The 25,944-nt window shown below is 41.3% G+C and overlaps 1 protein-coding gene across 1 annotated transcript in view; it reads right to left on the reverse strand.

Moving 5' to 3' along the window:
• PCP4 (Purkinje cell protein 4) overlaps positions 1 to 22,592 on the reverse strand; it is a 51,622-nt gene extending 29,030 nt beyond the window's left edge. Inside the window, exons 1-2 of the mRNA XM_052674363.1 lie at positions 22,489 to 22,592; positions 2,655 to 2,706 (exon numbers count right to left, since the gene is read on the reverse strand). Of these exons, the coding sequence (XP_052530323.1) occupies positions 2,655 to 2,706; positions 22,489 to 22,497 (61 nt within the window). The 5' untranslated portion in view covers positions 22,498 to 22,592. The remainder of the gene's footprint in view (positions 1 to 2,654; positions 2,707 to 22,488) is intronic.
• Positions 22,593 to 25,944: the final 3,352 nt, after the last annotated feature.

Raw genomic sequence — 25,944 nt, forward strand, 5'->3', positions numbered from 1 at the left:
CTGCTAGAACAAGGCCGCATCAATTCAGTGGAGGATGGGACTGCACATGTATTTTGTGTTTTATTGTAAATACCTCCAGCAGAGGTTTTTAACAAGACTAAGAGAAGCTGTTGCTGGGGTGACTAAATATGACTAAGTATATGGTATCACTGCCCAAAGATCAAACAACACACATTCATTAACAACTACCAAACCTACCTCTACTATAAAAGGAGTCTTCAGATATTTAGTTTCCTTAAATGCGACAGTGAGAGCAACCCCATATACATCTTCAAAGAGGGAGAGTACTATTGTCATAGACATTGACTTTAGTTTCTCCAGTTTTGATTCAGCCTAGAGATGGACCCAAAATTCACTCTCTACAGACAAGTTTACCCACAGCAGTTTCTCCATTATGTGAATCAAAACTGTAACAAGATCTGAGCATCATTGTTAGTTGTCAGGGCTAGTTCTCAGCCTTTTTTCCTGGATTTGCAATCAAGAGCAAGGTGACCAGGCCAGTTCAATTTCTCAAACAGTTTTCATAGTATGACTCTGTATTTTACACTAAAATGAAAGGCAGTTTTGTTTCTTCCTCTCTACTTCCGGTTTCCAACAAGAGGGAAAGTTATCTTGACAGGGAGATGACCATCTGAAGAAGTGGCTGATAAGAACAGCCACAGTACAAATTTAAGACATGCACATTTTGGAGACTTCTGCAATACACAGTATATTACATTTTTGTAAGTAGGTTTTACAGCACACCTGGTGTCCAGAAGAATAAGTCACTTTTGCTCAAATTCTAACTACACACAGCTAATAAAATGCAGACAGACAGACTTTTTCTACTTCTTTGATTTAGAATTCAGTCTCAGGTTGAAAGTTCTAATTCTACTTCATTGCAAGTATGTGGATTTGGGAAAAAAAAAAAAAAAGGGACTGTGTTCTATCTTCTCTGCTGCTGCTCTCTTTTATGTAGGTGACAAGTTTTTTTAGTTATAATTTCACTACAAAAATAATTGACGTTATCTAATAAGATGCAGTAAGCATTTGCCTGTTTATACCACGTATAAAACTACACTACAACTAAGCAGAATTGTAAATTTGAATTAATAACGCAAGCCAGTCAAAATTCTCCTCGAGGAGAAAATTTGCCCCTAAAAAAGCCGCAGAATAAGTAAATCTCAGCTGAATTTGGCAGCAGGACGATCTTATTTGTAAAGAAATTCATAGTAAATGAGCTCAGTTCATAATGTGCTTTAACAGTAAAGAGAAAAACATGCTTTCCATGCTGCCTGAATGGTTGGCATAATTTTGCTTGCCTTCCTTTCCTGTTAACTTCAGGATGAAAATGGCTTTGCTGTCAGAGTACATTTGTTCCCACTAATTCAACAGTATAACAAGCTAAAATATTTATTTCTTTTTTCCATCCTTTAATTTGTGTTTTATCATATTGGGAACATCATCTACTGATTTCATTTACTGTAGCATTATGCAAACAACTCTTATGGGAAAGTCAGCTCACTGTAATATGAAAACTAAGCAGAAAGAGGACTCAGTGTTTTAGGATATATTGCCTCAGAGGGCCCCACGTTTCTGGGCAGACCAACACAAAGGCCAGAATGCACATCTAAAATCACTGCTCAAATATCTCATCCCAATAAAACCCTCAACTTTTCAAAGAAGACACTTACATTCTTATTGCTTCTCATGGAGAAGATGAACTACCAGAACATTTTTTGATTAGAGCTAAATGATCAAACAGAGCAAACAGTGTTATATTTTTTTTTAGCTCAATCACTCCCCTGTTCATGAAAGTCTACAAAATGATGTTGTCTTATATTCGGGTGAGTCTATAATTAAAGATGATCAAAATGTTTTCCTCTGAAAAATGTTGCTGATGGTAACAGGATTTTAATTGCATGATTGCTGGTATGCAATGTGCTTCTGCCTCCTATAGGAAATAAAATCAGTTCTCAACTAAATACAAATGTTTTTACTGAAAATTCAGCTGGTTTTCTTCTTTTTTTAAAAGCAAACAACAAGAAAACATTTTCTGGATAGAATCTTTTGCACAATTTGTGGAGTAGGAATTGGCTTCTGCTTGCCCCTTTGTTAGGGGCCAAAAACACAACTTGCCCCCTTGAACAGTGCAGCATGCGTTTGCCCATTCACATCCTCTCTCCATCAACTCTCAGATGAGCTCTGTGCAAGTGGCTTCTAACTTTAGTACCTCAGTTATCAGCCTAAAGTTAGGTGGAATTAATCAGACCACAAAAATTATGTTTATGGACAAAGTCTTTGTAATTATTTACTTTTGTATACCTTATTCATGTAGCAACTACTTATAATGTTTAATCTTCTCTCTTCTGTTCTTTTCTCACATACCAAACACTGTCTTGTCCTTGCCTCATTTGCATCTGTGATGATTTCTAATATTTGATTTAAGTAGTGTGAACTCAGGAGCAAATCTTTACTTAAATACATGGTTTGAATATACAAAGGACACAATGACACAATCCCATGAAGCCCTTAGAGTTTTTCAAAAATGTGCAAAAGGTCAGAGGAAAAAAAAAAACAAGACTGATGCTGTCTGACATCTGTCATTACAGTAAATATCAATATCTATTTAATTGGCTCTATATTCTCCATGAAGAAATATAGCTTACACTTACCATTCTCACCAGATGTCTTATCTTTTCCATTTGTAGCTCCGGTTCCTTGTCTCTGGTAGAAGAGGGAAAGAAAAAGCAGTTAGAACAAACTTGGATTGTCACCTTGGAACTGCTAGCAGTTACAGATAGATTTCCCTTCAATCTCTTGGATAGTCACTCACCCTCTTACGATGCTGTTTAGAAAAAACAGCAGTCAAAATAGTAACACTTGGTACCATCTAGGCACAGCTATGTAAATATGTGTGTAATTGTACACTGTTATCACCTGCTAGTGATGGGCTATGTGTAGTCAGGTTAAAACAGTGCAAAGGTATGAGCCACAGTAGAACATTCCCTCGGGTCTCTGCCATGCCTCCATTTGTGGGATTCTTTTGACATTGGTCAGACTTCCCATTTTGTCCTCAAACACAGATGGAACTTCCCTCTTCAACTCAGACTAAAGAACACCTTCATGACATTCCATGCGAAATACTGTGAATAAACACTAAGTGACTTATAGCAAATGCCAGTGCAGCCCAAGCAGATATTCACCATGGCAAAGCTGTATTAGCGTGGTTGCACTTATATAATTTACTAGCTTAGGAATGGCTACTCAAGAAAAAAAACAAACAACTCTATACTGCATCCTTCAGAGGGAGCATCTCACAGGTAGAATTAAGGTGCTTAATACACTTGTTTGGTAAAATTTGCATTCCTTACGCAAAATTATTTATACTTATAAATATTACTGAAACAGATTAAAAAAATCCATCCTCTAGGGCTGTCCATGTGAAAAACCAGGAATATGAAGTTTACAGTGAATAAATCTAGTTGCATTCAGGGGTAACATATCTTCACGCATCAGGAAAGTTAACAACTGCAGCAGCATTGCAAACCACTTGGTTTGCACTAAAAAATGGACAATCATACTCATCCTGTTATGAAAAATCATACAGGCATACTTATCCTCAGGTATTTACTGCAGAGCAGTATTAAAATTAAAATCAGGACTGCTGATTAAAAACTCCTCTAGTGTCTGTCTTTCATTTCCCACTGTGTTTGTCTTCTCAGAGTATTCATGATGTAAGTACAAAACCTTCATGTTTACTCTTAACTCTCATTATATAAAGCCAGAGGGAGAAAGAAGTTCTTCAAACCCCTCAGGAGGACAGCAAAAAGCTACATATGGTCTATCGTGCATCCACATGCCCATGGTGAGGTTTCTCATCTTCCTCCCTGTGGCAGACTTCAGTGCATGGCTCTGTTCCACTGCCTTTGCCTCATCTCACACTGTGCAATGAGACAGAATCCCTACAGAAAACAACTTTGAGTCCATAGCTACCATCCCATGCAATGGAAATATATTTTTGTTTCTCCCTGGAGCTTCACAGTCTACAACAGGAAAGAAAACTTTAGGCTAATAATGCAAAAAAAAAAAGAAAAAAAAAGATCCTAAAGGGCATTTTATTTTATTTTTTTTTGAATGTGAAAGTATAACTTCACAATAGCCATAAGTCACTAAATCCACCCAGAAGCCAGTTTTGCTGAAGACATTAACATTTATGCCTTTAAATTAAGCTTTGTTAATACATCAATATTTCAATTTCAATCCCTATTTGAAACAAGATTTCAGTGTAAATTTATCGGGACCTCCCAAAAAATAAAATACCAATTTCTAGAAGGTAAAAATCCAGTAACTATATTACTTTTTCTAAAAATTTACTTTTAAATGCCTTTTTTTTTTAGATGTTCTTTCTGAGTATTTCAGACTGCTGCCTAGCTGTTATGAAGAGTTCTCTTTCCTCCCCAGGCTATACCTGTCAGGTTTGGTCTGCTGCTGATGCAGTGCTGGAATAGGGAAGCACGCATTTCATGTCTCAGGATTTCCCCTTTGGGAGAGGGGAAAGTTCTGATAAAGAAAATGAATGAAATCTCAGCTTCAGTTACTGAAGATATTTTCTGTTCATGAGGTCAAAATTGTTTTCTAAGTTAAAATCAGACTAAATACATAAAGCTTGTTTGGGGACCATTAGACATAGAATAAAGCTTCAAAGTCTCTTAAACAAGCTTCTGTTAGTACTTCCTTCTGTGCTGCATACGTAATTTCATCTACAAGCACTGTGCTGTATTCCAAAAAAGACCAATGGATTTGAGAAAGAGAATCAGTTTCTTGTTAACAAGGCATTGCAACTGTGTTGGAAAAAGCCATATACAACATATTCATCCACTTGCAAACCCCTCAGTATTTTACTTCAATACATTCACTGGCCCTATTAAAAACAGACAAACAAACAAACAGAAAAAAACCAACACATTTTCAAGATGCTGATACTATTAGCATTAGCCTCTTGCTTCCTTCTTCACCTTTCATGATGCTACCACAGGTAGCAAACAAGGCTTAGGTTTCCAATATCATTCCAAACAAAGGACTGAACATGAGGAGGAGTATCTTCAAGAAGCAATGGATTAAAGCCCTTCAAAAGCTGGTGTAATAGATACTGTCCTCAAAGCCAACAAATGAAATCAATAACATCGAAATAGGAAAAAAAATAGTACTAATTTCTGAGCTTTGTTTTTAAACAAGCAATCCCCAAGTTGCTGACCATCTTTTAAAAGCTAAAAGTAGTCTAATCCTTTTGCTTCCTGTAACTCATAGCCATCTTCCATCACTCAAAGCTTCTGAAGTTCCCCAGATTCTGTAAGGCAAGGACTAGGATAGAAGCACTGAACAAACTGTCCATTGGGTATTGAAGAGGAAACATCTGAGCCAAAATGAACATGAGTCTAAAGCCATAACGATCATCCAGTAAAACAGGATAAACAGTTTTGTTGCTACGTTGCGTAGGAGGAAACATAGTTTATGACTGCTTGGGGCTATATTAATTTTTAACTCAGTGGTTTTGCTGAACATCAAAGGCACATCATTAAAAATGTCTCCAAAAATCAAAGTCACTCCCAGTTTGTCAGAAGATGAAGGAAAAAGGGCTACTGCCAGGAACCACAGTAGGAGAAGAATAGGTTTACTTTCCTGTTAAATTCTTAGTGCCATACAGTGCAGCTCGCTAATGTAGTGTAAAATCTACAGAATTAGTCCCCAGGTGTACAAACTAAGGGCAAAAAGTGAGCTTTCAGCCAGAAGGATTTCTCAATAAGAACATTAAATTACTGCAGTGAGGTTTTCTATTCATTCTCCTAACCTATCCTGCAATCCCAAACATTGTTGCATTCTCTCTTGTATTCAGATTTCTGGACCCTTTCAACAACACTTGCACCTCAGCATTAGGGACTGTATCCAGGCATTGGTTATGAAGTTTCTTGAGGCAGAGGAATGACTTTTGAGGAGCTATGGAAAGCCCAATATCAGGAGATGAGACTGTCAGGAAGCTCTGACAAATAGGTCAAATGGTTTTATCCTTCATTTGATTGCAGGGCCCACATGATATAGCATGCTGCATCCCAGTGAAGCAGGGGTTGCAGTTGTTTAAAAGTATATTGTTTCTACATAAAGGAAAAAGGGGAAAAAAAAAAAAAAAAAAAAAGGAAAAAGGGAAAAAAAACTCAAGAATAAAAGAAAAAAATAGAAACAATGGAAAGTTTCTGTAAAATTATTATCAGAAATGGCGGGTGTGGCCTTGAATCAGGTTTTTTTTTTGTTGGTTTTTTTTTTTTTTTAAACACAATTATTTCATTGACACATTTTGTATATTACTAATATGCTCTGTTCTCATCGACTGGATAACAGCAGGGAAATCTGCACAAATCCTGGGTGTTTCTTAACCCTCATTTTGCTACCAGGTCTGCTCTAATAGAAAAGGCACAGGTGTGACAGAAGGAAATACACGTTGGTACAATGCAACATAAAACACATCTGGTCAGCCAGCTGTATGCCAAGAGAGACTTTAATTTGTGCTGCTATCATTGGTATCTGTTCTCTATACAGAATTTTCTGTTAAGTGTATAAGATGTATCCAAATATTTTATCGGTGTTTTTTTCACAGCTTTCTGCTTTAATTAACAAAAACAGCTGCTTAAGCACTAGAATGAGAACAGTAGTGAAAAATATATTTTAGTAACTTACAAGTTTATAACTTTTCTTCAAATAAAAACAATGTAAGTATTCACTTAAGGACTTCCCAAGTTTTCCAGGTACAGCTTGTAGTTTTCCTACTTCGCAGCAGAACAACCTGGAAATGCACTGAGCTGATGCCCACTGATTACAGGACTAGGTATCTCCTATTGAGTACTTCAGATCTGTGCAGTCAGTGTGGACTTCATCCAGGAACAAAAAAAGAAACAAAGTTCTAGGCTGATTTTTATTTAGTGTCGGTTGATCTCTAGAGATACCAGAGAAGTTTGGACTAATGAAATAAGCCACAAGTGAACTCACTTTGCTTATAGGTGCAGGAAGATCCCAAAGCACACTTACATCGCCATTACTGCATAGTTACTTCATAGTGCTTTTTCTCTTTTTTCCCTAGGTGGGATTTTGAGGACATTACAATTGCATGCCCACTCCTACACACTAAAGGTGATAAATTAGATATAAATAAAGACAGAAAGCACACAAAGCTACATCCTTCAATTAGCCTCACCTTCCATATACTTCTAGTCCAAGTGCACTACATGCAATTCCTGATTATGAGAAAATGATGTTTTCCATGCTCTTTTATACTGGGTATGAATTTGCTATTGAAAACAAAGATCAAATATTCAATTAAAAAAAAAACAAAAAAAAACAGGTATTGGGCACTGAGGAAACCATTTGCTGTTGCTGGTTAATCACTATATTACACATGCATGGCACAGGAAAACAGTTCTTTGATGAAGTGACATCTGGAACTAACTGAAATCAATGGGCATTGTGCAACTGCTCCTCTTTCAAGCTCTAGCAAAAATTTAATATAGGTCAGAAACTAGATGAAGAGCCAAAATTTAAGTAGGGGCAAAAAGCAAATGGCTATGACCTGGAATAAGTGGATATACTCTGTCAAATTTGGAATTTCAGTGTAAGTTGGTGAAATTCTTCTTTGCTGGAGATTCCTGGGAATTGTATATCAAAATGCATGAAGATGAATGGGGAACAATAGAATGTGTCTTGGTACATGACAGGAGAGCCATGCACAAGCTGTCACACATTAACTCCAATTTTAAGTTTCCAACACCAGTCTGTGATATAGATTGATGTTAAACCCCACTAATTACATAAAGAACGCTTACAGTCAGAACTGAAGAGTCCCAGAGAAGCTTGAATATCACTATGAAAACTCTGTTGGAAGTAAACTCTTCTCATTGGTTTATCTTGCCAGCTTTACAAGTTTCTCCACTTTTTTCCCCACACCACAGACTGAATATTTATGAGATAAAATTGTCCTTCGAAGCCCGCATTTAAGGTAACAGCAACAAACACAGAGCATCTAGCCAATACTTTATCTGAATGTACCAGTGAGTCTGATGAACCTGCTGACTTCTTGCACATCTTTGCATGAAATTGCAGATTATATCTTTTGAGTGCTCAACAGGAATGAAAAACATTTATCAATGTATACTTCAGTACAAAACAGTCATTTATACAACTAACAGTTTCTGGTAGAAGTGACTTTTTGGAGACTACCACTTTTTCCTGCCTGCTCTCACCCTGGGATCTCAGATCTTTGTGATAGAGTAGAAACCTAAGTAGCACCCTCTTCATGTCCCTTTGCACAGTGGGAATTTTCTATTCTCTGGCCGTCCTGTGTTGCCAGAGCAGCATAATATTGCCAGAGCAAGAGTGCCAGGATTCATCTTTCAATACCGGCTGTCAAAATTAAACAATCCCTGGCACTCTGACTATTTTTGTAATTATCTTCATGGGTCAAGCAGTGTTGCACTTGACTAGATATTGATTGTCCTTAATTTTAAGGATCACCTATGGCTATTTTTATACATTAAAATCCCAGAACTGGGCTGAGATGAACAGATGTGATTCAAATTTCAGGATTGTTCTGTTCTCCCCCCATTTGCCCAGAGGCAAGCCTAGCTTCAAAAGGCAAGAAGTCACAGCTTGGTAGAACCAAGTTACTGAAATATAGCATCTCCAGAAACATCTACCTGTGCAATTTCCTTACATCTTTCTATAAATGATATAACTTGAACCTCAGCATTCACATCCTTGCACCTTTTAGTCATTTAAACTACTTAAGAATAAGTCTACATAAAATACTTAGTTCACCCAATGGACAGAGTGCCTTAAGCATGGGGGTGTTCGCAGAGTTCAGGCATTTGCCTCAATCAGCAAAGTGCAGCTAGTTCACTTTTTACCAGACAGAGCTTTTAGGTTTGAGGTGAGTCCTCAGCACTAGCACCCAGTATGATTCCAGGCTGAAGAAGGAGGCAGCTAATAAGAAGGAGCAGAGAGAATCACTGTCAGAGACGCAGAAACCCACTTACAGTGCTGTATTTATAGATTCTAATAGCACAGAGGAGAACTATGCCCCACTTTCACCAAAGCAGTGCTGCAATTTATAAATCAACGCACTGAAAACCTGCTGATTTTGTATTCAAATTCAATGCAGTATTCTAAACAGTATATTTACACCAACGCCAAACATAATCAACATAATTAGCACAAACGGTATCTTCCTTAATATTTAGGTTATTAGCATATTCTGAATTAAAACATTAAGTAGATATTTCTCCGAAGACATTTGTAATCACTTTCTTTTTTTTTCTGAGGCAGGGATTAATGGAATCTTTGAAGTTAATTTTGAAAGCAGCTGCAAGAATGTATTTCCCAAATCCTGTTAATTACCGTGCCAGCCTTGAGAAGTAATCCTTTTTTTTTTTTTCCTGCAGGAAACAGGGCTTGATCCTGCAAGGCTTATTTACAGGAGAACTCGCATGTGAACAAGTACTTGTGTTTACTTCAGCAGCATTAGTTGCTTGAGTGAGAGTTGGAATCTTACTGCGGTACTGTAAGATCTCTAAACTGCACATTAAGTTCTGTTAAGCACAAGATAAACAGGGTAAAATTAACTATGGAATAAGCCTTCAAACACCAACTAACAAAAAAATACCTCAGCTCTCATTTGGACAAGGATGGTAATGCCTGTATCCACAAATTACACTGCAAATTGATAAATAGGAAATACCAAGGTGACCCAAGAGGAGTATTTCAATTACATAAAAATAGATTAAACTGTGAAGTATAAACAAAAAATGACTGGAATTCTTCAGATTGTTTCTTCCTTTTTTAATCCTATCAGTTCTTATCGACTGGTAGCATTAAATTTGGCACCACAGTTCCAAAAAGGAAGTTTGAGACAGGAAACCAGCCTTCAGAACTCCCCTTCCCAATATGATCCAGTCCAAGTTGTGGATGCCCCATCCCTGGAGGCATTCAAGGCCAGGCTGAATGTCGTTCTGGGCAGCCTGGTCTAGTGGTAGGCAACTCTGCCCACGGGCAGGGTGTTTGAAACTAGATAATCTTTCAGGTCCTTTTCAACCCAGGCCATTCTATGACGATTCTTTGTTGATAATGATGATTCTCTCCATCCTCAAGGCCTCATTTGTCCAAATGAAATTGCTTGCAAAGCCATACAGAAAATAGCATCACTAAGATTATTCCAGATAATAGTAATCTTTCTGCAGAGCTGTCTTGAAATGAATCACTAGAAGGAATCATCCAGCTTAAGAAGAGTAAGAAGAGTTTAATTGTTTGTATCAGTCCAACAGAACAGGCAATAGGCTGTGAAGTGGGGAGGAAGAACCACAATTCGATTCTGGGAACTGAGTACCAAAACATAACTTGCTTTGAAACATTCAAGTCTCCTTTTTTTTTTTTTTTTTTTTTTCCTCCTTAATTCCTCTGGACACAGTGGGAATTGCAATGATCTCAGGAGATTGTTCCATAGGAAAGCAAAGATGCTCAAAAAAGCCCTAGCTCAAAAATGAGGGGGTACAGATGGAAGGATGCAGAATTTCAACAATAGTACCAAGGCAGCATTGGCTGGAAGAGACCTCTGGAAGTCTCTGGTCCTACAAATACCCTGAAGGAGAACATTGTCAATTCTTTGCCAAGTCAGGTCTCACAAGTCCCAAGGGCAGAGAATCCACACTCTCTCTGGGTGATCTGTTCCAGCACTGCTGCACGACACTCCTAAGAAGAAAGATCTCCTTGCAATCCCTAATGATTTCAGCAGCTAATTTTATTCTGAGCTGGCTTTCTCCTAAAAAGCTGAAACTGCAGATGGACCAAAAGTTCTTGATAAAAAGAATCTGGAAGCCGTGGTGTTCTGAAAAGAAGTTATTTGGAATTATTACATTTTTTAAATTTTAAAGTAAATACTCTAGTGCCCCTGATTCGAAATACTATTTGCTAAATAGATCTCAAAACATTTAATCAGTTACCAGTTCAACATGGATCTGTATCTCCTGGTGATGCTGCACAACCTCAAAGAAACACCAGGCAGCCAGGCACTACTAAAGCAGCTCAGTGACAGGGAGGTCTAGCCACACACAGACAGTATACCTCCATTACAAGCCCTAACCAGCTATGTAGGCACAGTTAATGGCAGCTGACTGTAGCAATTGACGAGGAGTTAATCAGAATCTTGGGGACCTGGGCAAAGTGCTGAATTCAGAGGGCATCATGGGTACCCTTTAATATTTCCAGTCTCGGGTGGGAAGAATGCACTAAGCCAATTAAGGGGTCAGGCTCTTTGCTCAGGCATGATATAGCTGATTATGGATGGTGTTGGTTTTCTAAAACAAATATTTACTTTATATGTAATTCCTCCAAACTCTGCTGAAATTGAGGGTAATTTAATTTGCCAAGATACAAACCCAGCTGTAATTGAGTTAGAGGCTGTCTTCAAGGGACAACTTGGTTATTGATGGCAGAAGTCTGCACTGACAAATTGCTTCATATCTGATCATATCAACTTTATCATTATTAAAACAGACTGCGCATCTTCCCAGACTGCAGAAGTTTGGGTGTTTTTTCTGTTAGCATTTTTTTTTTTCCAGCTGTACAATTCAAACAAAATTCCTTCTCACTTTCTTCCCATATCCTTACTTATTTCTGGGGTAAACAGATGTTACCACAACCTTCTAGAACTGCCCAGCCAGGTTTTGAGAAGTTATTGATTACAGCAGTTTCAAATTGCTATACAAAGCAACTTCCTGCCTCCACCATAGGGAAAAGCCTTCTGATTTTCAAGACAACAGCATGAGGAAGCAACATGGATGTTGACGCATCACTTTGCTCCTCAACCCTCCAGGCAGGCCTTGTGGTCACAGACAGTGACTGCAAGCAGCCCGAGAGCCATTTGCAGTTTTGACAGCAGCTTCTGTGGGGCTGTTCCAGCAGCAGGGGAAACCACTGGACTGAGAGCACATTGCAGCCTTGGCAGCACACCCTACCCAGGGGCTGCGCAAAGAGATGACGCATACCCGTTATCTTTGGCTCTGTGCCACCAGGACATCCCTACGCAGGGATTGGCAGCTGTAGCTGCCTTGAAATTGGGCTGTACTTGACAGAAATTTGTCCCTTATTGTTCAGATATGCATTGAAAGCTACCCACTGAGACTTTGGGGGAACAGCTTTGTTTCCAGTGCGATGCAGTTCCTAACAAAGCTGCCTTGGCACTGTGCGTCCAAGCAGCAGCCAAGTGATTAGAAATAACCCCACAACACTAAGAAGGAAAATGGATGGGGTGATGCACAAGGTCACACCGATTGCCAAGCTTCAGGGACAGCACTCATACATGCTCACATAGAACGCAGAGGAAAAAAAAAGAAGATAGATCACTAGCTTCATCTAAGAGCTGGCTGAAAAACACGGATTTCCACAAATCAGAAGCTCTCTGGACCCTGCAGCTGCTCAGTGAAATTAACGCTACTATCAGCTTTGATGTCAATAGTGGCAGAGAAATTAGGAAAGCAATTTCCAGTGTAGCTGTAGGTAGTTCCCAGCATCCCTGACTCCAAGGACAGACTCACCAGATTGGTTTGGGATTGTACAGACCTTAAAGACAATCTAGTTCCAACCTCCTTGCCATGATCAGGGACACCTCCCACCGGGCCAGACTGTCCAGGGTTCTGTCTCCCCCAGGGATGGGACCTCCACAGCTTCTCTGGATAGCCCGTGCCAGTGCCTCACCACACTTTACAGTAAAGAACTTCTTCCCATTGTCTGATACACATCTCCCTTCCTTTTGTTCAAAGCCATTTCACCTTGTCTTACCACTACACTCCCTGGAAGAGAGTCTCTCCTGATCTTTCCTGTAGTCAGGAAAGACTTAAAGAGAGAACAAGTCAGAAGGATCATGAGGCCCCGCTTTCACGGTCTGTATTAGTACTGAAAATCAAGATCAAGCGAGCTTTTGCCTTTCTGCTCCACAGGAGGTCATTAAAGTCATTAAAAAAGGACATGAATATGTTCCTCCAGAAAATAAAGCCACATATTCATTTTGTTAATATCCCAACAGACCTAAGTTTCACACAGAAAGCAGATTACAGCATTCACTTAGATCCAGCTGTGCACTGTCTGATGTTGCAGTCTGATGAAAACATCTATTAATTTTAAAGGCTTATATGATATGACCACAAGAGATATTGTTAGAATTTGGATTTGTAACTCTCATTTTTTTTCCCACAATTTACAAGAGTAATGCTAGATCCTTAGCCAATTGTTTCTGCATATGCAGATCCATCCCTTTAACCAGCTCCAGGGTGAAAATACACCAAGCTTCTACTCAAAGCAAGGAATAGAAGGCAGAACTCAGAACAAAATCCTTGTGAAACAAGTTGAGGGTCTCCTGCAGCCTTTCTGTAGAGACGCATTCAGCTTGGCTTGGGTGCTAATGCTGTGCCATAGCTTGGGAAATAAGCTGAAGTGATAGCTAGCCAAGTCTGACTGGCCAATTAAAATTGGCATGAAGTCAGCCTGCCTTAGGCATTTGGCTGGCCTGCTTAAACTGCAGCACACGTGTGCTGGCACATGTAGTTTAAATGTGTGCCAAGCCAACAATGTGCTTGTTCTCTCTTTAAGTGATGAGTATGCATCTGTCAGATCTAAGTGGAGCAGTGATACGTACAAAGCAGCTACGAAACCTCACATCTTATTTTTCCACCACGTAATCTGCAGAAACCTGTTTGCCCAGCTACCTCCATTTGCCTAGTCTGCTTTTCCTCCTCCTTCCAATCAAGTTGATGCTTTATTTTGCAGCAGTTTCCATCTTCCGTATTCCTTCACCTCACATTCCACTAAAATATGTTTGGAACTTTAGGAATTGGTTTTCAGTGCTGCTCAGATTTCATTCCAGAACACCACAAGGTATCTCTCAAGTTCCAATAAAAGATATTGTTCATGGTATTTCAAACTAGTTTTGAAACTGTGCTTAGAAATTCAACAACCAAAATACTTAGTATTTAGTCCTTGAGATTTGAAAAAGCTTATTTTTTATAAAGAAAAAAAGACAGCATGGAACACAGGAACTAGAGACTAAAAAGCACTAGAAATCAAATGAAAGACATACTTGTGATTTTTAAATTTGGATTATTTTTCTGCCTATGCACCTCTCCCTACTGCCTCACCCAAGACTTGGGATTTGAGCACTTCAAATGTTTTCATTTTTAGCTACATGCTTTGGTTCATTTCAGGCCAGCTACTCTCCATTACCAACTACTACACTGCAGTTACATTAGGACCTGCGTTCACCTGTACGATGCATTGTTTAGACCCTTTTGAAGGGAAGTCTATCTTGCACATTCAAAACCCAGTTCCCCTGCTCTCTCATAGAAGAGGGCACTCTTTCCTCTCACTAATCCAACTTAATCCTAGTGCCTATTCAGGGCTATGCTGAAATGCACACAGGCTCTTCGTGGAGACATAAAGGCAAAGCAGCCTGTCAAGTTGTTTGACTTGCCAGACATGACTCAGTTGAATGAGTCTGGCTCAGAAACACTAAAGCCAACCTTTTTTTTTTTGTGGGAGAGTATAACTGTATCAATAAAAACACACTCATAAAGCACTGTTCTTCCTTAATATCTTGCATGCTAATAGGTTCAGCTTGGAAAGAGCCACCAATTTGCATGGAAAGAGCCTACTAACTCTTGACAAGATTAAAAACCTGTAGCATAATGTTACACTGAGAGTTGTCCTACTTCCGAGGATATAAGCCTGATCAGTGCTTGCTTGGGCATTTCTGAACTGCGTCTTTTCTGGGGATGACATAACACACAATGATGACATAATTCCCACAAATACTTCTACACCAGAGCAAAACAACCAGCCAGGCTTCCTGCAGCTCTTCACTCTTCCCCATTTTTAGTGTAGTCATTTTGTGCTGTGAACCAAGACACAATCTTCCCCAATCAGGTGCAGCAGCATACAGCCTTTGAGTTTAAATCATTAGAACTTGAACACTTGGTTCCCATTGTTGTGGTTTAAATCAGTAGGTGGCTAAGCACCACACAGCCATTCACTTAGTCCCCCAGCCCTCAAGTAAAATGGGGGAGAAATTCAGAAAAAAAATTGTAAAACTCATACAAGTTGAGATAAAGGTTATTAAATAAGACAGAAAATGAAGAGAAATAATTGTGATTATATCTCATAAAATATGTATTTCTTTTAAACAGAATAAGCAATGCACAACACAATCACTCACCACCCACTGAGTAATGCCCAGTCAGTCCCTGAGCAGAAACAGCCCACCCAGCCAACTTCCCAGTTTTACAGTTTTGCATGATGATATAAGAAAAGGCTGCAGAGTGACCTCATTGCAGCCTGCCAGTACCTGAAGGGAGCCTACAAACAGGAGGGGAGTCAACTCTTTACAAGGGTAGATAACAGCAGCACAAGGGGAAATGGTTTTAAGTTGAGTAGAGAAGATTTAGATTGGATGTCAGGGGGAAGTTCTTTACTGTGAGTAGTGAGGTGCTGGCAGAGGCTGCCCAGAGAGGCTGTAGATGCCCCGTCCCTGGAGGTGGGTAAGGCCAGGTTGCATGGGGCACTAGGCAGCCTGGTCTAGTATTAAATGGGAAGGTTGGTGGCCCTGGATGTGGCGGGGGGGAGGGAAGGTGGACCTTGATGATCCTTGAGGTCCCTTTCAACCCAAGCCATTCTCTGATCCTATGAGACAGAATATCCCTTAAGCCAGTTCCAGACATCTGTCCTGGTTCTGTCTCTTCCCAGCTCCTTGTGCAGCTGTTGGTTCCATACAGCACTGCTCAGCAAGACCTAAAACACTGGTGTATTATCAACACTGCTTTTCTCCTATAGCCAAAACATAGCATCATACTAGACACAATGAAGAAAATAGACTCTGTTCCAACTAAAACCAGGACACCCATTTATCTGGTTATTCTACACTGGCTTCCCTAGTCCTGCTGGCTCTATTGAGTAACTGGAATCAAATGAGCTAACTAAAGAGCAGCAAATAAAGCTGCTCATACCTCCTGCCAGGCCATTAGACACCAAGACCCTGCTTGTGACACTAAATAAACATTACCACACATCCTGCCATAGCTAGCACTCCCTCTCCACACTTTAGGGAATCACAGAATTACCAAGGTTGGAAAAGACCTCCAAGATCATCTAGTCCAACCATCCATATATCACACATCCACATATCATCCATACAAACCATGTCCCTCAGTACGGCATCTAAATGCTTCTTGAACACCTTCAGGGCTGGTGACATCACCACCTCCCTAGGGAGTCTGTTCCAGTGCCTAACCACTCTTTCAGAGATTTCAGAGAAGACATTTTTCCCTAGCATTCAACCTGAATTTCCCTGAGACAACCTAATTCCCTCTAGCTAGTTACATGGTAGAAGACCATTATTCTTATCTTGCTATACCCTCCCTTCAGGAAGTCATAGAAAGCAATAATGTCTCCCTTGAACCTCCTCTTCTCCAGACTAAACAACCCCAGTTCCCTCAGCCACTCCCCATAAGACTTGTGCTCCAGATTCCTCACAGCTTCACTGAGGCCCTGGAATGTGTCCAGGAAAGGGCAATGTCTTTCTTGTAGTGAGGGGCACAAAACTGAACACAGCACTCGAGGTGCAGCCTCACAGAACTGAGTACAGTTCTGAGGGACAATCACCTTCCTGCTCCTGTTGACCACACTATTGCTGCTACAAGCCAGGATGCCATTGGCCTTCCTGGTCACCTGGGCACACTGCTGGCTCATGTTCAGCCAAGTATCAACCAATGAACCTGCAGATTTAACACAATGATCAAGTACAAGATTCAGCAGTCTCTAATCTGGTCATCTTTACAGTTTGAAGTCAGAAGGATACCACCTTCAATAGCTTCCCTCCCCCACCTCCATCCCCCATCCCTTTTTTGGGTTTTACTATCACTTCAACAAAAGCATTCTATCATCATTCAGTCTATCTTCACCATCCTCACAGTATAAGGTACACCTCCATTCTGGGTCATGTTTCATGCTCTGCATACTAAGGTGATAAGGTAGCAAAAGTCAATGTCTGCAAAATAATACTTTTCTCTTTAAGAGGAGAGACAGCTCAGCTGTAAATAATATTCAAGGCATGTAGGCAATTTTCACTTCTGACTGAACTTGTGCTTCTTCCTCCAAGTTTCATGTTGCTCATAAATAAGGGTATGTATCACTTGACATGAATTGATCAGGTGAGAAAATAACAGCTGAAGGACTGGCCAATGCAACACTTATTCCATACACTTTTACATGGAAGGTGGGAAGAAAAATGGAGAGCAAGGATAAATTGAGTTATTTCTCCCCAGCCCTGTCGTTAAAGCAAGTTTCACAATTACAACTCTTCTGCAGTTGCTTGCTCTGAGCCCATTCCAAAGACTGTCATTTCTTTTCTTGAGAAGAGACAAGTAGTCTACCTGATCTGTCTCCTCCATTTGTTTCCATAAGAGAAATAAAGAATGATTGCCATTATTAAAAGTAGATGGAAAAGTAAAGGGACAAAGAATGTTAGTTATGATTTCACCTAGTTTCTATTTATTTGGCATGTCTATTTTTGTTAAACTAGTGTCTAAACAACTGAGAAAAAAAGAAACAGAACACCTTTTCTTAGAAAAAGAGAGGCTGTTATTCATCTTTATTAAAGGATCCTATGCCTCACAGAGAATAAAGTGTTGCATGGCCCTGTGATTTTAAAGCTCCACTGCAACTGACAGGATAAAGAAAGGCATAGCTTTCCTCTGATGCCCACAGCCTTCTCTCAGCCCTCTTCAACCAAGCAGTGAGCATCACATGATTTACACACCCAATGTCTAGGACTAGCCACTCTATTATAAGTTATTTTGTACTGTTATTACAGAAAAAGAAAACAAACACTGACATACTTTTTATTTCATACACTTGGAAAATAAGACAAATAACAGCAGACATTGACCATATACCTTATTTCATCACAAGCCTGACCAAGTCAGTATAGAAATGGTGGAAAGACAATCCTTGTAAGCTTGATGATACATTAGAATTGTAGGGACATATTAATATGTTACATGCCTTTGGAGCCTGAAATTATACTCTTAATTTTCCTATTGAAGTGGTGGATGCAGTTCAAATGAAAACCTCTGTATTTGTAAAACAGGAGAAGTTACTCTTTAACAAAGAAATAATATCTCGAAGCACACTTCTGAAGCCAACTGTCCCCTATAAGAGCATTCTTTTAATCTGTTAGCATTGTACACACTGGAAAAAAAACAAGCTTCTTTCTGACCTGTACCACCTTCACCAAACTAAGATTAGCTTTCAACTTCATTCATAAGTGCTGTTTGAGAAGATGCCTGATTCCACTGAAAGCACATCAGGGGAAGAGCAGGCAAAGTGATAAATTAAAAAAAAAAAAAAAAAAACTTGTTCTCCTTCCTCCTCTTTTGAGAAGTAATTTACTACACAGCTAGTAAGCAAATTTGAGATAAAAAAGTGTTCACACACCTTCAGTCCCATCCCTATCCTACAACAGCTGCACAATTTCTTCCCTCCAGCCTGCCACATTCTAGCTGCACTTTAGATCTATGCAGCTGTGCACCTATTGTGGGTACAACCTCAGCGAAACTGATAGTTCAGAAGTAGAGGATCACTGCAGTATCTGAACAAAAAGGCACTGTCATCATCATCACATCCCCACCCCCTCGTCCTTTTGCAAAAGGTCTGCTTGCTAAGACACCAGCCCCCTCCACAACCTAGATTGCAATAACCACATAAGAGTACGGTAGCTCCCTTGAGCAAACATGGCATATTTTCCCCCCAATAAAAAACATCTCTCTGATTTATTCCCATCAGGATTATTGATGTTGGAAACACCACTTCAGTGCTTAAATACAACTAGTTCCGAGACTCAAGGTATCAACAGTTTAGCCCAGTTTCTATGGAATATTGAACTGAATTTGGGAAAGCAATACATGAACCAGTTTCAGCTTTCCCACTTAACTACCTGAAACAGTTACAGTTTCAGGCAGAAACCAGCACTTATGCCAGAAGTTCCATTCTTGGCTACATTACTCTCCTTCTGTAACAGCCTCCTGGCTAGGGTACTTGACTGAAGTGATGGAAAGGCATCCCAGAGCCTTTTTCAACCTATAAGGAAGCAGACATCCCATGTTGCTCTAGCAGACTGGAAACATACCCACACCATGAGGTTAGTGGCCTTGGTTATAAGGCATCTCCTCTCACTCCAAGGACTGATGAAGTTCAAGTTTCAGGACAAGCCTTTGACCTCCGTGTTAGGCATATCATATTTCTAGTGAAGTCAACATCTTCCCAACGCAACTGTTGCATAACTATCTGAAGGTAATCTGAGCTCCAAATTATACAGATTAAGTACTCTGGGCTGTAGCTGGAAGCTGCTTGGCATTCCCCACAAGATTTGAGCTGATGAGCCAGAAATACCCAGCACATCCCCTTTACAGGTAACACAATCATGTACCCTTCATATTCTCCCAGAGGTGGGCACAAGATAGCAGTTGGTGCCAAATTAAAGAGCCATAAGACAACAGGAATGAGCTTGCTGCAGCTCCAGAGAGAAACAACAGCTGGAATTCTTTGTATTCCAAGCCCAGCTAAGAGACCTAAGCACTCTACAGTCAAACTCTAAGATTAAGACTGATCCCTAAAAACCAGAGCCATTCAACACAGAAGGAAAGAGTGGCAGTGACTGCTGTAAAAATATTTGTATGAAGTTAAAAAAGCTTCTTGCAAGCCTTCACACCATAGGAATACTGCCTGCATGGCCTGACAAACTCAGCATGTCAGATAGTTACTCCACTGATAAGCTGACAGACTCTTTGAGGTGAGGTTTAAGCTTAAAGGCTCACTAGCAAGTGTATATAGCTATTTGGCATTCTTCTGTGAACCAACACCCAAGATGACTTCCCCCAGTTCATCCTAGGTGACCAGAGATCTTTAATGGAAGAACAGTTGCATCTGTCTCATAGATGCTGTATGGCAGCAGCCAAATCTGAACAGCTTGCCCATTCTCTCCAAGCTCATTGAAGTTGAAGGAATAAATCTACTATAGATCTAGAGGAAAGGCTCCTCAATTACTCGGGAATAGATTTGCAAAGTTACTTCAACACCTAAAAACACATTTCAGTACATAATGAACTATCTCCTGCTAAAACCAAAAAGCATCCAGCAAGAAATACATTTGGACACTTCCATGATCCAACCGGGCAAACCCTTATACCTTAAGTTCCCTGGAGTTACAACGCCAGATCTTTGCCCAGCAATCAGAATACATTTTAAATTAAATACATTTTTTTTTTTGACTAATTGCAGATCAAGATTTTCCTGCAGAGTTCTTTTCTCACTGAAAAAAAAGTTAGCTGCTAGAAAATAAAGGAATACTACAGTCAGATTAATGGCTGCTTCCTCCATCACGATGAAGCTTTCCCCATCAGGAGAGTGGTAATCACATAAACAGGAACTAAGTTAATTTTGCTTGATGCAGTAAAATAAGAAGCCACGTAAAAAAAACCTCAAGAAATAACTTCCAAAGGATCTGAAAGCTTTCTTCAGAATTTGCTACCACTGCATTTTAAGCTCCACTCAAATACTACCAATTACAAACATAAGCTTTCAGCCATCTCAACACCACTTTGAAATAATCTTTTCGGGGCTCAAGATGAACCTTTTTTAATCACTGTCCTCAGATTCTCTGTCAGATTAGGACAAAGAAAATAAAAAAAAATTCAGTTACAGCATTACAACTGAAATCCAGCAAGACCCCCATCCAAACAGATGTTTAAAGAGCTTGCTTTCTAATCTTTTTTTTGCCTCTGCTTTTAAGCAGCCTTCTGAACTGGGGTGGTTTGGGCTGGTCCAGTTGTTCCTATCTGTCTTTTGGAAAAAGAATATTCTTTTGACTGTTGGCTTTCATTCAGTATAGCTGTGGGTGATAAATGCTCCAGTATTATCTGTTGAGTGACAGTAGGACTGAAGATATTGATTGCACTTAAGAATCATAGAAAGATAACATTTCTAGCTTTGAAGGTGTGCTAGAAATACTGCTCTGTGAGGCACCAGGAAACTTAATATGAATAAAGAACCCCTATGGTGGCATTAAGAGTGATCTTAATGTTCATCAGGACACACTTTGTACAAAGCAAGCAATAATACTTCAAACTATGAAAGGGAAATTACTGAACAAGTACATCCTAGCACATGAATATAACGTAAGAGTGCCTTGCACAGTTGCAGTCAGTATAGCAGGATCATTCAACCATTCCTCTTCACCAGAGAATTTCTCCCCAAACATCACCTTAAAGGAGCAGCCAGTGTGTGTGGCAAACATGTAGTTACTTTAAAAGGCTACAGCATGGACTCAACCCAGTGAATTCAAATGCAGGCAGCGATAGGGAGAGGTCACAGAAAGCATGGTGCAAGTACTCTTGGGCTGTCAGATCCCTGCAAGCAGCAGGAAAGCACAATGAGGTTTCTCTCTGCTTTTCCCACTTGCCTGACCAGCAAGCTAAAATGTTTCTCCTCATAACTATCTCTCAGGTCCTCACCTCAAGTCTTTTACCTAAGAGAGCACCAAAGTATTATAGCTGCACATCAGCTAGTCAGAAACTAATTCGGTGCTCCTTTTTGCTTTACTTGTGTTGCTAGGACAGGAATAGCCAATTGTTAGAGAAGCGGCAGGTATTTTGTAACAGGAAATAGCCTCCAGAAACAGGCGCTTGGGTGAGGTGTAATTACAGATATCACTACTCATCCCCAAGGGAAAGTGCAATGGAGAATTTGGGATGCTGCAAGCTGACTCTGGCTGGCACTTGACTGACTGGTTTGCCCCCAGAATATTTCTCCTAAAACAGCTTATTTACTTACAAACAGGCAGCAACCTTCCCAGGCTATAAAAGTATCTACATTCTTTTCCTTAATTATCCTTCCCAGGTCAGATTTTATGAAGTTCACATTAGCATCAGACTACAGAGATGTCATTTTTTCCATGAGCTCCCACATCTGGCTCCCGCACAATTTGTTCTATGATGATTCCACACAGGGAAAAGCACTGCAAACACCTTTAAACTCTGGTTTACAAATTCTCCACCAGAGCACACAGTCCTTCAAAGCACAAAACAAGGCAACACCTCTCGCTTTGAAGGCACACACACACACCTGTAGAGACTCATTAAATACAGCTTTACAGAAGCTACGAGCTCCAGACCCCGCACACAGCCAACAAACACCTCTCAGCTCAGCCGCAACAGAAGCACCCTGCCCTCCCCACCTGACCTTAGGAAAGTACTAACGCTCAACGCCTCCCGCACCCGCAGACCCCCCGTCCCACCCTCCCTCCCACTTCCTAAGAGCAGCAGGGCTCCCCTTTACCCTCCCAATGCCCGCGCCCAGCGGCCGCTCACCCACCTCGCTCATCTCGCCCGGCAGCCCCGCACGCACACACCCGCCCGCACCCCTAAACGGCAGCACCCGCCCGGCACCGCACACCCGCCGCCCCGCGCAGCCCTTTAAGAAGCGGCGCCCCGCGCCCGGCCCGCCCAGCCGCAGCCAATGAGTGCCTTCGGCCGCGCCGAGCCCCCGCACCCCTCATCCGAGGAGCCGCGGCTCCCCCTGGCGGGCGGTTGCGGAGCTACGGGCAAAAGGGGGAAAATGGCGGAGGGCGGAGAACGCGCTGAGAGGGAGTTGAACGTGGACGCTCGTCCGCGGCAAACGGGGGATCTGCGTCCCTTTGCCTCATCCTGTGGTCGCGCATTTGGGAGGCAGATCTTTCAGCCCAGGGTCTGAGAGTGGATTTCTCCACCCATTTCTGCCACCTTTCAGGTGTGTGCTGGAGGTGCTGAAAATGTGGGATCCCGTGCTCAGTCCCAATGGGACACCGAAGTGTCATGGCCACTGTGTCCCCCACCTAACTCCATCCCTATGGCAGACTTCAGACAGTCACAACATGAATCGTGCTGCCTTTTCTCTTAAAACATACAGTGTGTCTTTGTCAGACAGCCTTCCTGGAGGGATGGAAAAGAGTGTTCTCTGTCATTTGCTTGACAAAAATGAAAAGATAATAAAACAAAACTTTGGAAATTATGCAGTTATCCTCCAGCATCCATCTTCTGATGTAGCACAATGCCTATATTTGGCAATACACGTTCAGATGCTCTGACTCATGTATCTGTGAAGAAATATAGATTCAATTTGCTTCGAGAATGCATTTAAATCCCTCAAATTTCTCTTAAATGGATTTAAAAAAAAAAAAAAAAAAAAGTTAAAGTAGCACTTTGAAGAGCCCAAGAAGATTGTCAGCCTTTCCACAGCCTACCAACAGCTTCTGTGTCAAAATCCACATCCAGGGCTCATCTGGATGGAGGCAGTGGAAGAGATTTTGCAATGCCTTTATGGAAGGCCCCTTTGCCTTGCCTCACTGCAACCTTCCAGAACTCAAGGGAAACCTATAAGCAGGAGGGGGAGTAACATTTTACTGAGGTAGATAGTCATAGGATGAGGGGGAGTGTCTTTAAACTAAAAGAAGGGAGATTTAGGCTAGATGTTAGGAAGAAATCCTTTCCTTGGAGGCAGTGAGGCGCTGGCACAGCTGCCCAGAGAAGCTGTGGTGCCCCGTGCCTGGAAGTGCTCAAGGCCAGGTCGGATGGGGCCCTGGGCAGCCTGAGCTGGTGCGTGGAACTGGGTGGGCTTTGAGGTCCCCTTCAACCTAAGCCATTCTATGATTCTATGATTTACAACTAGGGATCAAAATGTTGCAGGATTTTTTAATTTTTTAAAATTATTTTATTTTTTTTTTTTAATAGGTTTTTCCTGTTATTTTCTATAGCAAATGAGGGGAAAGACCCTATTTTAAAATACTGTCTTCACCTCCCCTGACATCTGGCATTTTACAGAACTCAGGTAAATTATCCCAGGTCTTGTTGTGAGCATACCAAGTGGGCAATAAGCAAGGTGGGAGTTTATTGCATGAATAGCAGCTTGTTCTGCTGCTTCAGAAGTGTCACTATGGTGTGAGTATCCAGAGTAAAAATGGAGAAGCCCCAAAAGCAGCTTTGAGTTATGTGACAACATTTTCCAAGAAAGGCAGTCATTGGTGCATTGCATTAGTATCCATATTCTGACAAGAATACCATTGGTATTCTTGTGTGCTCAAGGGGTTATTTCTGACCAGCGGGCTCACAAACACTCAGTAGGTGACAGAGACAGCTAAAAGAAAACATTTTCAGCTTCCACTGACATTGCTAAGAGCCCTGCTGTTTAGAGGAGAATAAGGCTGGATCTGAAATTCTCTTGCTGCTTACCTCGGTGGGGAAACAAACATCCTGGGAGTGTGGCACAGTCTCTGCTTGTATCATGCCCAAACAGGATCAGCTACCTTTCCTTCTGTATATTTGCTCATTCAGTCCTGTGAGAGCCCAGCAAAGAGCAGTACGACAGTGAGGTGGGCCATACTTATACACCAGCACATGTCCTCCCCAGGTATGGCCACTGCCAGCAGCAGTTGCCAGTTAGCCGTCTGGGTGGCAAGCAGTATATGCTTATTTTGTAACTGCATGAAGAACGTGTGCTGGTGAGGTATGACATAACAATGGATTTCTGTCTGAGAGCTGGTCTCTCTCATCATCAAAATATACATGTCGTATCCAAGCAGAAAATCTCACTGCTGTAATTCAGGCTGTACTCCACAGTGCACACAGAAGCATGTGAACAGAGAAGGCTCTTTGCACTAGACTCGGTGGGGAAACATAAAATGTTTTTATTTTCTGGCCTGCCTTGAGGAGTTTATAGCCTCCAAGAGGGATCCTCTGCAGAGCACACTGAGCTGCACCCAAGGAAGCCCAGAGGCACAATGGGCCTCAGCACCCAGACAGTGGAGGATGTCCTGCAGTCCCAGTTCAAGACCTGGGAGCAGGGGCAATGAGAGCTGGTATTTTGAGGAATTAGCTGCTGACATTAGCTAGAAGAGACACAGTTCATAGAATCAGAGTATCTTGAGTTGGAAGCAAATCTCGAGGATCATTGAGTCCAACCACACAGAACCACCCAAAATTCACACCCTGTGTCTGAGAGCACTGTCCCAACGCTCTGTGAGCTCCATCACTGGTGGCCGTGTCCACAGCCCTGTGCATCCCATTCCACGCCCACTGCCCTGTGGTGCAGACCCTTTCCCTGACCCCCAGCTGCCCTCCCCTGACACAGCTCCATGCTGTTCCCTCAGCTTGTCTGCTCTGGGCTGAGCACAGCGAGGGGCCTCAGCTGATCCTTACATACCTTGCCCCCATACCTTTCCCCTCTTCATGGTAGAAAACACGGAGGAGAATGGAAGTCTCTCGCTTCTCAGGGCGCTGTGTTAAATGGCAGTTCCTAACCTGGTGCTGAGTTTATTTTCTTCAAATAGAGCATTCTTCTAGAGCAATGATGCTGATGGTGATGGCAGTGCCCTGCATGCAGTATCCCCTTTACTTGCGTGTACTCCAGCATGCAGTTGCAGTACTAGCTGCACAAGATGCTATCAGCAGGTTCTTGGTGGGCAGAGGACTCCCTTCTCCCAGCTGACCCAAGCTTTCTTCACCGCCTTCCAGATTTGTTTATCATACCCTGGAGAAAATTTCCACAGACAGTTAAAGCAACCCAGAGATAAACGAAGGGTTGAAATGCTACATGCCTCACCTTGTTTTTAGTGTAGATCTTCTGAACTTCATAGCCCTTGAGCCTACACACACAGACACACAGATCCGTTCTAATCCTGGGTGCGGACTGAGTTCTGACATGATAATATATGAGCCAGCTTAGTTTAACATTCCTTGTGTTCTGGCAATGCAGTAGCAAGCTGAACGTCTCAGGAGGAGCTTTGAATAAAGATAC

Source organism: Tympanuchus pallidicinctus, unplaced genomic scaffold (genome assembly GCF_026119805.1).
Source record: "Tympanuchus pallidicinctus isolate F22 unplaced genomic scaffold, pur_lepc_1.0 scaffold14, whole genome shotgun sequence".
NCBI classification, from domain to species: domain Eukaryota; kingdom Metazoa; phylum Chordata; class Aves; order Galliformes; family Phasianidae; genus Tympanuchus; species Tympanuchus pallidicinctus.